This window comes from Amphibalanus amphitrite, unplaced genomic scaffold, assembly GCF_019059575.1.
Source record: "Amphibalanus amphitrite isolate SeventyFive unplaced genomic scaffold, NRLGWU_Aamphi_draft 000018F_arrow, whole genome shotgun sequence".
NCBI classification, from domain to species: domain Eukaryota; kingdom Metazoa; phylum Arthropoda; class Thecostraca; order Balanomorpha; family Balanidae; genus Amphibalanus; species Amphibalanus amphitrite.
In genome coordinates, this window is record NW_024881514.1 from 1607547 (window position 1) to 1621448 (window position 13902).

A 13902-nucleotide genomic window follows, 5' to 3' on the forward strand; every position below is an offset into this window, starting at 1 on the left:
CAATGCCATCGCTTCCTAGTCCTTTGTTCTGCCAGTTCTCTCCGAGGTGCGTTTGCGCGGGGACGCGGTGAGCCGGTCATGGCAAGAGTAGGTAACGCGTATAACCAAGCCAATTTTTCTTCCACCCGTATTTAAAGGAAATGGTTCACTTTTTAACATGGGTTTTGAACTGGAATAGCAGTTCCGTAGCTTGGGCTGAGACGAGCATAAATCAGGAGCTTTTACAGCCCAACGATCACCCTAGGCAAAGATATTCTATTTCTCGTCCCGAAAAAGGTGTCTTGCGTTGAGGATGTGTGCCTTGCATATATTTCCATCCAGTATGAAAAGAGCATGGGTCCCGAAAATTATTCAGAAACTAGAGAAATTATCTACGAGAACTCTAGAGAAATTCTCGTACTGATCAATTAGGACATTCAGGGGAACATTATCAGATCGAGCAGATCGCCCAAATGCCGGTGGCTGCGATAATTTCTCTGTTTCTGTAGAATTTTCGGGACCCATGCTCTTTTCATACTGGATCGCGTGTGCCTTACAGAAACTGAAAAGTTCTTCCTATATCAAAATATAGCAAAAAAAATCTTTTGTTATAAAAAGGTTTTATTTTCTTTGCTGATTATTTTGAACATAAAAAATAATAAATCGTTGCAAAAAAAATAATTTCGTGAAAGTGAACTATTTCCTTTAATTGATTGCATAGGGGATGTACTGAGTCGGAGCCGGAGCCGCCGGAGCCGGAGCCGCCGGAGCCGAACCATTTTACTCGGAGCCGGAGCCGGAGCCGGAGCCGCCATAACATTTCACCCGGAGCCGGAGCCGGAGCCGGAGCCGATTTTTTTCTCCGGAGCCGGAGCCGGAGCCGGAGCCGTTTGAAATTTCCACGGCTCCGCATCCCTGATTGCAATGCAAGCTACGTTTTTAATATTCGTTGCACACTATTCAATGAGCTAAATACCTATCAGTTACAGTGTTACAGTCAGCAGTGTATCAACAGCAAGATAGGTACAGCGTTGTGTCTAGGTCGATATTGCTGCTGCATTATTTAAACGGTTACAACTGCATAAATAGGAAGATGTCTGAGATACTTTGATGCAGCAGTTTTCCCATTAACTTCATTGATTTTGCATAAGCATCTAAAGAAAAGGTGTGAAAATTAAAACTTCTAAAGGTATGCTTTACAATAGTCTAAAAGAGGTTTTCTGCTTTCCTAAAACTTATTTTTGAATAATGTTCTAATATTCTTTGATGTAATGTCTCATAAGTAATTAGGTTTACTACAATAACACTCTGAGGGCACCAAGTCATTGCACCTGGCCCTGGGGACTGAAATTTTGATTTCTCGAAAATACATAGGTATATCGAGCAAGTCAGGCGTTGGCCTGTCTCCGGCGCCGCCCCGGTGACGGTGGCGACGCCTGGGGTCAGCTACGCTCACAGCAGGGGGCGGGGCCGCCAGTCATCGGCCGGACTGTGTTCCCGGCGGCGCCAGACACTCCTCAAGGTCGCCAGCATTAACCGACGAACTATTGACTGAGCTGGAGCGTGACACACCGCGCCCCGCGGTCCCAACCACGCGCTGAGGAACATGGAGGTCACTGAGAGAGTCGCTAACCCCGCCAAATACCGGGTGAGTCTGCTTATCGGTCGTGAGATAAAGATGTGACAGTAATTTAGATAAAGCGTTGTTTGTTTGCATGTGGCTGCTAGAACCGTGGTGACAAAAAGACTTGCGTCTTTTGACCACAAAGCGGGAGATCAGCGAAGAACATCTCTTATAATTGTGGCTAAATATCGTACAAATATAAACGTGAACGTAATGATAAATGCATTGTTCATGTGCATTGTCATAGGAAGCATGAATCTTGATTCATGTCATGATTCATGATTCATGGTAATCAATCATGATTCACGTTATCTATGGCATTGTGCATACTTTCTAAAAAAAAAAAACGTTTTATACCTTACAAGTCCTTCGCCACTTAAGCTACATTTAAAACCACATCCTTCATAATTAATATAGGCATATGCATACAACGACTCTCACTCAGCCATTTGACTGGCCCCGTGTCACCATACGAGTATAGACGAGCCCACAAACCACCACAGTCTGATTCACCCCACTGATATCTATCGATATCAGTGGGGGCGAAGGATAAGTTTGCTTGAGACGAGATAACTGTCACTTTAGCCGAATAAAAAAAAAAAACATGATACCTAACTTGCGTTAATGGTAAGAATATTCCCACCGAATGACGATAATCGGCAGCGCTGTCTTTATAATTACGATAGAGCAAACACGCGATATTCGGGCTGGGGGGATCCGTGCTATCGTAAGTTATATCGGACGTGGCTGCGAAACTTCTCTCGGTACGAAACTTCTCTTGATCGGAAGAAAATCGGAGGGATGAAAAAGAAAGAGCGGCAAATCGGAGCTACGTTGTACGTAAGTTGTTTCGCAGCGTTTAAATGCCAGTTTTACTACGATTTAAATGCCAAGCAGATCAGCTGACCTCGTAGTACCATGTCGATAAGGTCGAATTCCCCATACGTCTATAGTGTAAAAGTGACCCCTATTGCAAATGGGCTGTCAGGGACATCTCCTCCTCTGTAAATTTGGAGGGATCATGTGTCGGCATTCCCACGTTCGTTTCGGAGTCATCTGTTCCATTTGGAGCCCTTTAGTTGGCGTCAAGAGTTGGCGCAGCGAGCGCCCCGAAGACTGCGTCTGCGCACGAGGCTTCGCGATGGAGGAGTATTTTGACGAAATCGCCCTCGCTGCAGAAGAAATAGAGGGACTTGTTGAGAAAGAGGAGGCCGCAGTGTGCCGACGACTTTAAACTGTACGCCAACGCCAAGACCAAGGCAATCAGGGGGCGCTCAGATGATCGGGAGGTTTCAATTGATCAGGGACCCACCAGGTGACCAGGGAACCCTCTGATAACCAGGGGTCCTTCCATTAACCCGCGCCGGGCCGGTGCTCTGAGATTCCGCGCCGGGCCGGGGGGGGGGGGGGTGTCTGAACACCCCCCCCCTTCTAACTCGGCTCCTGGGCCACGTAGCGACACGCGGTAAGCGGCAATCGAAAGAACGTCCAAAATAAGGACGAAAACACTTCGGTCATTTTTTGGGTCAGGTCAAAGGTCAGGTCACCAGAGGTCACCAAAGGTAAAATGTTGACTATTTCAACATTTTGGAAACTGCCAACGGCTATCTCGGGAACCGATAGAGCTACAGCGCCGCGGAAAAGCGCATTCGATAGCCCTTTTACAGGCCTTTCTGAATAATGTTCTCAGATTTGACCTCAGGTCAACGGTTTAGCCTCCAGAGGACAAAAACTCCAAAAATAGCCGTTTTTACGAAAATCGGTTTTTCGGCGATAACTTTTGACTCAAACGATCCATGACATTACTTTTGCCAGCAACGTGTTCCTCTCGTCGAGACGCGTCGAATGAACTATAATTTGACCTTGAAAGGTCAACTTGAAAATTTGACCTCAGGTCAAGGTCATGGCCTGACCGCGAAAGGTAATGTTGCCTATCAGTCGATCCGCAACGTCGAGCCGAATACATCTAAGGCGTTTTCAGCGCTCTAGCACGTCTCTATCAGAAGTTATTAGCGAAAAACTGTTAGATTCTGTTCGTGACCTGAGATGACCTCGGGGACATAACAAGGGGCACAGTTGCCATTTTCCGGTTCAGTGTGTCAATTTTACCTACATCTCGATGTTTGAGAGTGTCTAGAATAGCGTTCGTGCAAAACAGACGCTTTTCAATTTTCTCCCATTGACTTAGGTATAGATAGGTATATGGAGAGGCTGCAAAATTGACCTGACCTTAGGTCATCGATATCAAAATTCCGAGATATACATTTTATAGATGATGTTGCTCTAATCAATCGCTGAAAGTTTCAAGGCAATCGATCAGTAGCTATGACGAGCATTCTTATTTTTTCTGAGGTGAGGTCACTTGGCGTGACCTGGTGACCTGACCTAAGGCGACCTGGGTCTGAAATTTTCACAACATGTGCGGAAAAGATGTACCAACAGGTGTGCCAAAAACGGCGGCGCTCCGCGCCGCCGTTTTTGAGATATCTGCGAAAAACCGCAGGGGGGGTGTTCAAACACCCCCCCCCGGCCCGGCGCGGGTTAACCAGGGACTCCTTCAATAACCAGGGGCCCCTCAGTAAACGTGGGCCACTCAGGTTACTGCAAGAGACAGGAGTCCCTTATAACCAGGGACCGGCAAGGTCTCTCAGGTCCGTTTTTGACAAAGCTGTTATTGATGTCATATGCGAGCCCTTTGCCACCAGCAGAGGGCCCTTTCAAGCCTTTTTAGGGCCGTTTAACGTCTCTTGTAATGTAATGTAATGTAATGTATTTAATGAGACAATCCTCGATGTACTCGGGGCTATTACAGTCTCAGTTATGTAGTACAAAGCATGCAACATATGTACACAGCATTTCCTGCCCTATCATAAACCACGCCTAGGTTGCTGTAAAAAAAATAGCACATCTTATACACACACGAGACGAATCATCCACATTTAACAACAATCGCTCGATAGTCATTGCTCTAATAGTTCGGACATCGGACCACGTCACTCTTGCCCAGTCACGGTGCGACTGTCACATAGGTGGCTTACTAAGTGACTCCGGAAAGCTGGCGTCGAGCGTAACGTCAGATCATGTGGCAGCGCATTATACTGGCGAGGTGCACGACAGCAGAAACGCCTTCGTCCCATCTCTGTATGTGACATTGGTACGTACAATGTGTTGTTTTGTCTAGTATTGCGGTCACGGGTCTCCGAGCTTTTAATGAGATTTTCAGCCAGTGCTTCAGGTTCGCCTGCGCGACGTACTCTATGAACCATGCACATAGTGTGGTACTGGACGAGCTCATTAGCTTTCAACCAACCCAAACGTTGAAGCAGATCGGACACATGGTCAAATTTCCTGCGACGGAAAATGACTTTGGCGGCATAATTGATCACTTTCTGAATCCGAAGAAGATTTTTGTTTGTGGTATTACCATAAACGGATAAACAGTAGCGGATATGAGATAAAACTAAGGCATCCACTAGAATAGAAATGGTAGATGGCGGTAAATGGCCCCTCAGTTGCGACAATCCGGTAAGAATTCCGAAACAACGGTGCACAACAACAGAAACATGAGTGTCCCAGCTAAGGGCACAGTCAAAATGAACTCCAAGATTCCTCGCTTCGGAAACAGGAGTCAAATTACAATTATTAAATTTTACAACATAGCTGGAAATGTTTCGCAAATTCTGTGGGCTACCTAACAACATTTCCTACATAACAACCTTCCTTGAGTTTCCTTTGAGGCTAAGGGCCTCTTCAGCAGCCGAGGGGTCTTTGAGGCCTTTTTGAGGGCCTCTTAACGTCAGCTGAGGACCGTTGGACGCCATCTGAGGACCGTTTGGGGCCTCCTGATGGCCAGTAGATGCCAACTGAGGGCTCTCTGACACCAGCTGAGGGCACGCTGACACCAACTGGGGGCCTCCTGACACCAGCTAAGGGCGCTTTTATATTTGACACGAGCTCAGGGCCCTTTGACGCCCTTTGAGACCTTCTGAGGTCCGTTTGACGCCAGCATAGGACCCTTTGGGGTCATATGACTTGAGGGCCCTTTGCTGCCTTCTAAGCGGCCTTTGAGGCTTTTTGAGGGCCGCTTGACGCCACCTGAGGACCGTTGCGGTTGGACTCCAGTTACGGACCGTTTGAGGCCTTCTGATGGCCATTTTGCGCCAACTGAGGGCCGGGGGGCCCTCTGACATTAGCTGGGGGCCCTCTGACACCAGATAAGGGCCCTTTAAGGCCTTCTGAAGTCCGGTTAACGCTAGCGGAGGGCCTTTTGAGGCCAAATGAGGGCCCTTTGAGACCTTATAAGGGCTCCTTGAGGCTTTTGAGGGCCGCGTGACGGCATCTGAGGACCGTTGTACTCCAGCTGACAACCGTTTGAGGCCTTCAGATGGACTTTTGGCGCCAGCTGAGGAGGGCTCACTGACACCAGCTGGGGGCCCTCTGACACAAGCTAAGGACTCTTTAAGGCCTTCGGAGGGTCGTTTGACGCGAGCTCAGGGCCCTCTGACGCAGGTTTAGGGCCCTTTGACGCCCTTTAAGGTCTTCTGAGGTAGGTTTAACGTTGGCTGAGAGCCCTTTGAACCCATCTGTGATCTGAGGGCCCTTTGAGGCCATCTTGTGGCCCTTCATTTGGCCATCTGAGGGCCCTTTGACACCAGATGAGGGCCATTTGACGCTAACCGAGGGCCCTTCGAGACCATCTGAGGACCCGGTGACCCCATCTGTGGGCCCTTTGAGGTCTTTTGAGGGCCATTGAAATTTCACCACAATACCCCTGGCTGCGCTACTGGGCATTTATGGACTCGTATGGGCCTGTTGGGGAACGAGATGGGCCCTCCCGGTCTTTTTAATCATTATTTCAGTTCATTTTACATGGTCTTCGGCGGTCTAAAGATTAGGGGCCCCAACTCGAATGGGGAGGAGGCCCGTGTGCCCTCTCCTGTGTGCGGCCTTGCCGACACTACACCGCTTCCCCTCCCTCCGCCATAAACGCACCGCTGCACTGCTAGGCGCCGACAAATACGGACTGGCGCCGCAACCGGCTCCCCCGCGGCCTGCCTCGCGTTGACATAGCCCTTCCCGAACACCAGTGTAACCCCCACGCGGCCTAGGTATCGCCGCGCCCACCTGTCCGCGGCGCGGCCTCTGATGGCGTATCGGATCATTGATGGTGCGATACATGTTTTGGTCAGATTTTCGCAATTAACGCGAAAAATTGCCCAAAACACTTTTTAAATTACAAAATTGAAAAAAAAAACAATTACAAAAATGACGTGAAAGTGACCGTTTTCAACGTGTAAATTTAAAACGCTCTAGCGCAGCCATTTTTGAAGAAATCGACTTCAAATATTGCACACGTGTTCATCAACCATATTTGTTTAACATATATTTCGGTTTTGTGAAAATTTTGAAAATTTCTTATATTTTTCTCTTGAGAAAGAGGTAAAGCTTCGCTACGATCGGCCTTCCGATCGACCGAGAAGATTCGTAAAGTTAGTTCGTATCTTCACCATTTGCGATACAACTTGCGTATCTACTTAGCCTACGATGTGATGGATCCCTCCAATATCTGTTCCGATTCAACTTACGTTTGATCGCAACTGCGAGGTGCCTTGCGATCACATGGATCCCCCCAGCCCGACAAAGTATAGTATGTCGAGAATTCACAGTGCTTTGAGCAAACGTTGTTTTGTTATATAAATACTGTTGCTTATGCAAAGCTAGGAACGTCTAACCTTTCTTAAATATGTGCTTTTAGAACGCCGATATCTATCGAGCGATAAACACAAAAGGCGAACCGGAAGCACCACACAATATGCAATGTATTGTATTTACACGTTATTAAGTAAAGTACTGAATCCGGAAGGTCCGCCTCATCACGTCGCACAAAAGAATCGTCATTTCGCGTCCTTCGTTTCTCGCTAAATTAAGCAACACGATAATGATCGCCACTTCAGGCTTACATAGCTGGGGTCATTGCCAGTGACCTAATACCTACACCCCCTAATCCGACCGTCGCGTCGGTGCGTTCTCTACAGGTGCACCTTCACATTCACCTGGATGGCGCCATACGTCACTCGACCATCTGGGAGCTGAGCAGGTCAGTGTCTCTCCAAACAACATCCACACGTCTCTGGTCCATCTGTATTATCTATATCTGCTCACTATTGCATCTGCGATTACAACGATTTGAACGGCATGTCCCATGCGAATCATATTGCTTACAGTTACATTTCTTGCTTACATTTCTGATCGTTGCGGTTGACGTTTTCAGACAGAAGAATTTACCGCTGCCTGGAAATGGAAGCCTGAGGGAGCTCGAAGAGACTATGAAAATTCGCTCGCCAGTGGACTTGGCAAACTACCTAGCCAGATTCAAATGGATCTGCCCAGCAGTCATGTACGATGATAACTGTCAACTGATCAATGCTTTCCTAGGTATTATTGGAGAACAGGAAAATTAGAATAGTTTTTAATCATGTGAACGGGAACCGGAGGGTGCATATAAGTCGAACTATATGGTGGTGTGTGGTTTCAGTATTGTTGTAAAAGGTCACCCTTTTTATCTTCGGTCTATTACGCAAATCTATAGATTAAATATAGATTAGTCCGAAACCTTACATTTTTAGTGGGTATACAGTGGGTTTTTAGTGGGTGTACCTACCATGTCAGGTTTCCGTGTCTATATGTCAAATTAAAAATGTCAGGTTTCTCACTAAACAATGAGCACAAATTAGCACATATGTAGCAGCTAAGGAAACACGGCTGTGTTACGGGACGTGCACTGAGGTCTCATTCAAAAATAATTAAACGCACTTGAGTCGTCTAAGCAACTAGTATCGCCACATTGCATCAGCCGATTTCACAAAATCACTCGAAATCATGTACCGCCGCAGGGGTGACCTAGCCGCGATCGAGCGCGTGGCGTTCGAGTTTGTCGAGGACGAGGCTGGTAGCGCGGTGCTGTACACGGAGCCGCGGTTCAGCCCGCACCTGCTGGTGGGCGCCGGCGGCCAGGTGACGGCCCGCCAGGTGACGGAGGCGGTGCTGCGCGGCCTGGCGCGCGGTCAGCAACAGTTCGGCGTCACCGCCCGCCTCCTGCTCTGCTGCGTTCGTGGGTTTTCCGGTCAGTGGAGCACTCATCTCTCTGATCGACCTCGCGTAATAGAATGTCCACAAAAATGGTAATGGCAGTTGAATTATCGCTTGAGAACCCAATAGTGGTGGCGCCCGTTTACTGTTTAGTAGACGTGCCTTCTCCAGAACGATAGTAGTTAAGGTATAGAGATCACATTCGACTATCGGCTCAGCGGTCATCTTGCGACTTACGTGCGCGATCAGAGTTCAATGCGTAACACCGTCTGCCGTTTTCAGAATACTACGACGACGTCTTGGAGATGTGCACTGAGTTCCGGGACAAGGGAGTGGTCGGAATGGACATTTCGGGAGACGAGGCAACCGCCACGACCGAAGACGGCGACAGTGAGTGGCCCGACAGATCTTCTAGCGCCTCTGCACTTCATGAGTTATATAGGGATTCTTATGCCTCAAACAGATGTTGAAATATTTTTATGTATTATCTATCCTCACATATTCTGACGAAATGGACTTTTGGTTTGATAACATTGGTAAGACCGCTGTAACGCCGATGGTTTGAGATGCAGCTCCTGCTTGGTTCTCTGACCTGTTGTGACATTGACATGTCGACAGTGCACAGTTCTGAGCAGCTACTGCAGAGGGAGATTGCACTGTTCCAGGAGGCGGCCCGCCGCGGGATCCACCGCACCGTGCATTCAGGGGAGGCGGGCCCCGCCTACATGGTGCAAATAGTGAGTGCGACACCCCGGTACATACCGCGCTATAGCTGATCAGTATAGAGGCATTCAAACCTCAGTGAAGTGACTGATAGTTGATGCCGCACCAGTTGTATTATCCGCAGTGGTAACCGAAGGCATTTATATCGCTCTAAAAAAGTGAAAAGAATATAGGTCTCGTTTGTACTCGTTGCGCATTCCGCTTCCCTCAATGAACTGCTGTTTTAAAATTTGAAGCGAGTTTGGTCGAACATACATCCTGTTGCTCATTTCTATCAGAAATGAGCAACAGAAATGTCTATCATTTCCAACAGAAATGTCTATCATTTCTATTCTTTATCATTCTAATGAACATATATCCAGTAACTATCAACTAAAATACCATACCATAACGCTCTTTATTGCTTTATGCGTGTACAGGCGCTCGATAAGATGCACGCCGAGCGGATCGGTCACGGCTACCACGTGCTGGAGGATGAGGAGCTGTATAGACGCTGTATCAAGGAGCGCGTCCACTTCGAGTGCTGCCCCTCCTCCAGCCACCTGACGGGCTCGGTACCGCTCACACAGACCAAACACCCTGTTCAAAGGCGAGTCCATTGTTTCGGTTCGTTGGTGATTTTTTATTATAGTTTTATTGTTGACTTTTATTGGCTACGTATTACCTATGTGAAAATGTCAGGATCACTGTTATTGTGAATTAATACATACTTTACGGTGCGTTCACTGGAGATTAACCGTGCGTTAATTCGAAGGTAGCCGTGCACCAATTTAAATTGGTGCACGCTCGTGCAGTGATGAATTTCTCGACTTAAGTTTTTCGGAAGGGTCATTGACTTTCTTCTGAGAATTCCCATAAAAGGCCCTTTTAATGTCATGGACTAAGATTAATTTTAATTTAAATTCGCACCGTTAAGCATGTATTAATTAGTTTAACACATGGTTTCCGTGCACAAATGGTTTTAACGCACTCGTGGATGGAATGGAGCACTCGTGCGTTAATGCACTCGTTTCACTCGTGCATTAACACACTCGTGCTCCAATCCATCCACGTGCGTTAAAACCATTTACACACAGGAAACCATGTGTTAATATATAATAACCGCATGAGGCATTTTATGATCAATGAAAAACGTCTCATCAATAACATATAGCATTTCTATGCTATATCGTTTACAGGTTTTTCTGTCACTTATCAGCCCACTTGCATTTCACTTCATTCGATTCATTTCAATAAACAATCTGTTATACTTCGTGAAGGCTCAGCATGCTGGTTCGGCTACTGTGCTGTGTATAACTTTAACTTGTCGATTTTTGGATTGATGGCAGATTCTACGAAGACGGCGTCAGTTTCTCGGTGAACGTGGACGACCCGACCGTGATCCAGGGGAATATGGATAGCGAGTATTCGCTGATGCGCCGAATGGGCTTCAACGAGGCCATGTTTGCTACCATGGTGAGCTGGATTTCAGCCACAAAACAGCCAACAGTGAGCGGGATGTTCAATGGCTTGCGCTTACTGTTGACTGATTTCTAGCCCTACTTTTTCAGCATCGGCCACCATGAATATACTTTGCAATATCTAGCCATCCTTTTAACTGTCTGTCACTCCGGCTAGGATTAGGTTACTTGGAGGAGTTGCTATCATCGGTTGCCTGGGTAAGCTCTCCTTCAGCCCGGACCGGGAGCATAGAAGTTTGATTAACCCGCGCCCCACTGGGGGGGGGGCTATTTATAGCCCCCCTCCCGTTTTTCTGCAATAGCTTCCAAACCGCTCGACGAATCGACGCCAAACTTTCAGTACCTTCGGCTGCATCAATTTGACACCTTGTGTCAAAATTTGAACTTCGTAGCTACCATAGGTCGGCCGGAAATGACGTCAGAGTGACGTCATGTTCGTCCGATTTCGACGCAAAACATTGAACCACGGCAATCGCTCCCAAGAGCTCAGTTTTTAAGCTAGATCCAATTTCTTTGCATGAAAGGACTCAGAATTAACCGCGCTATCAAACTGCTATCTCGGATTTTCAAAATGTTGAAAATCTTGAAAATTTTATATAATAATATTCAAAATTTATATTTTTATATTTTTTTTCAAAAAGTTTTTGACTTTTCGAAAAAAACCGGAATATATGTGACAGAACGCATGATTATGACTAACTCTAGCAAGTTTTAGCTAAATATCTTCAAAAATGGCCAAGTTATACGCATTATTGCAAAAAATTCACAATTATTAATTTTTCAAATCAATTTTTCAGTACGTATTTGGCATCGTACACCAATATAAATGGCACCATCGTGTTCCTGAGCTCAAACTGCATCCAATAGACACCTTTTTTGTTGAAAAATTTCAACTTCAAAATTTGACCTTTTTTGACCTGAAAGTGACCTGACCTAAGCTAATTTCGACTCAAAATGACCTTGAATGACACAGACGACATCAAATTCGAAATCTATGGCCTAAATGGACCATAAAACATGTGTCACGTGACCGACGCATGATATAATATTTTCGTGACCTGTGATGACCTGACCCTGACCTGAAAATCAAAGTACAAGTTTGGTACCCTCAAGGTATCTAGAGCATCTGTTCACGAGTGTGGAAACCAAAAATGAGCCTGATCTGACTTGTAAGACGGCGGCCAGAGCCCAAAATGTGAACAAGCCAAAGTGCTAATAATTTTTACTTTGACCTGACCTGTGACGTCATCGGTGACCTCGAGGTCAATGAAATTAGGTTTCGCTCGACAGTTTTTCCGGGGCTATCAGACGCCGTTTGAATTTTGACGATCGGCCCAGTAGTTTCGGAGTTAGGAGGGGGGGGCTATGAATAGCCCCCCCCCCAGTAGGGCGTGTTATACACAGACCCCAGTGGGGCGCGGGTTAAGGAAGGTTTTAGAAAGGCTGTTGCGACTGTTGAGCTTAGCATGAGGCGAATTTCCCCATCCAACAGGGGATATTGTCCTTCGAGTCGACTATGGGAATTGGGACGTTAAAAACGAACTTTTCTCTTTCAGAACTTCAATGCGGCCAAAGCATGTTTCCTGCCCGAGAATGAGAAGAAAGAGCTTTTGAAGAAGATTTGTAAGGCATTTGGATTCCCTGAAACGTACTGAAGAGCGGTTGCACTCGCACCAGAGGCACGTGAATGGCTCATGAATCCGTAAATCGATTCAACATTGCTCATGAAACGAATAAATGACGGCTATGTCAGGCTATGTATGATGATTCGTGATGATTCAACGTTGTGTGTCTACATCCAGTCATTATCAAACTAAGCCGGTCAAACATGATTTTGATTGAAATACACCTGTCAAAAACAATGTTTGATGCTGATTGATAATGCATAGATATTATTCACTATGAATAATATCAATCATTAGATACTAACACGCTCCCGGGTCGGCCTCTCAGCCAACTTCGACATTGTGAGAGGGGGGAGGGGAGGGCACATATTTCGCCACAGCAGGTTATCTCGGAAAGTAGGAAAGCTAGGAAGACTCGAACACATGGACATAGCTATATCTATAACAATACATACAGCTCGTTACAGGGACGTAGTCAAGGGGGCAAGGGGGCCATGCCTCCTGAAGGCGAAAAATAAACTAAAATGCAATAAAAGAGAAAAAATAGATAAGAACAGCTGGCCTGCACCACACCCCCAAAAATAGGTAGTGGGCCAAATCCGAGGAGTTTCCTTTTAGGAGGGGGTGCGACACCAGTCCGCGACCTGTGGCCTCTCCCTGAGCGAAGTCCTGGCTACGTGCCTGGCACGTTATGAGATCTTTCAGAATCATGAACGTCATTTTTCGATCAGGTCATCGCTGAGATCACTGGATGTCACCAAAAGTAAAACTATCACGAATTCTGGTTCCAATTTCGACAACCTTTCACAAATCGGCGCATAAGTCGGAAACCAAAAGAGCTACAGTGCCGCGGAAAGCCGCATTCGTTAGGTCAACGGCTGAGCTACCAGAGGGCGAAAACTCACAGTTTGACGTTTTTACAGAAAACGTTTTTTTTCTACAATTCCTTTTGACACCAAGCTTGTGTTACCTTGATTTTACCGGAATCGCGTTTCTCTCGTCGAGACGCGTCGAATGAACTATAAATTGACCTGAAAGGCCATTTTTTAAATTGACCTCAGGTCAAGATCATAAAAAGGTCAGAGCTCTGTTCGTCCCCCGTTTATTTATCAGCAGGCTGCGAGCTTGCTGCTACTTCTTGGCTCCTCATTGGTCGAATTCAAGTGGTCTATTCGTTGGACCAATGAGAGACCAAGAAGCGCCAGCAATAACTTCCTTACCTATATGGGGAAAACCGACAGCACGCTGATATAAAAACAGCGACCGAACAAGCCCAGGCTGCATATCAGTCGATTCGTCTTTGGTGTTTTCAGCGCTCTAGCATGTTTCCGTCTGTCGTTATTATCAAAAACTGTTGGAAACATATAGTTGGAGACGTTTCATTATGAGTGCACTTCAGCAC

General features: G+C 46.6%; 1 protein-coding gene across 1 annotated transcript; it reads left to right on the forward strand.

Annotated features, from left to right (window-relative positions):
• The first annotated feature begins 1114 nt into the window (after nt 1-1114).
• Nucleotides 1115-12737, forward strand: LOC122388907 (adenosine deaminase-like). Its single transcript, XM_043380408.1, has 9 exons — nt 1115-1627; nt 7639-7700; nt 7875-8000; nt 8497-8726; nt 8975-9082; nt 9311-9429; nt 9835-10004; nt 10744-10870; nt 12432-12737. Exons 1-9 carry the CDS (start codon nt 1586-1588, stop codon nt 12528-12530), a joined length of 1083 nt encoding a protein of 360 aa, XP_043236343.1. The 5' UTR covers nt 1115-1585; the 3' UTR covers nt 12531-12737.
• Nucleotides 12738-13902: the final 1165 nt, after the last annotated feature.

Excerpts from the sequence above, each read along its gene's own strand:
- LOC122388907 (XM_043380408.1), top strand. The coding sequence starts at position 1,586 with ATGGAGGTCACTGAGAGAGTCGCTAACCCCGCCAAATACCGG. Across the intron at positions 7,701-7,874 it reads ACCATCTGGGAGCTGAGCAG|ACAGAAGAATTTACCGCTGC; the intron begins GTCAGTGTCTCT and ends TGACGTTTTCAG. Across the intron at positions 9,430-9,834 it reads CCGCCTACATGGTGCAAATA|GCGCTCGATAAGATGCACGC; the intron begins GTGAGTGCGACA and ends ATGCGTGTACAG.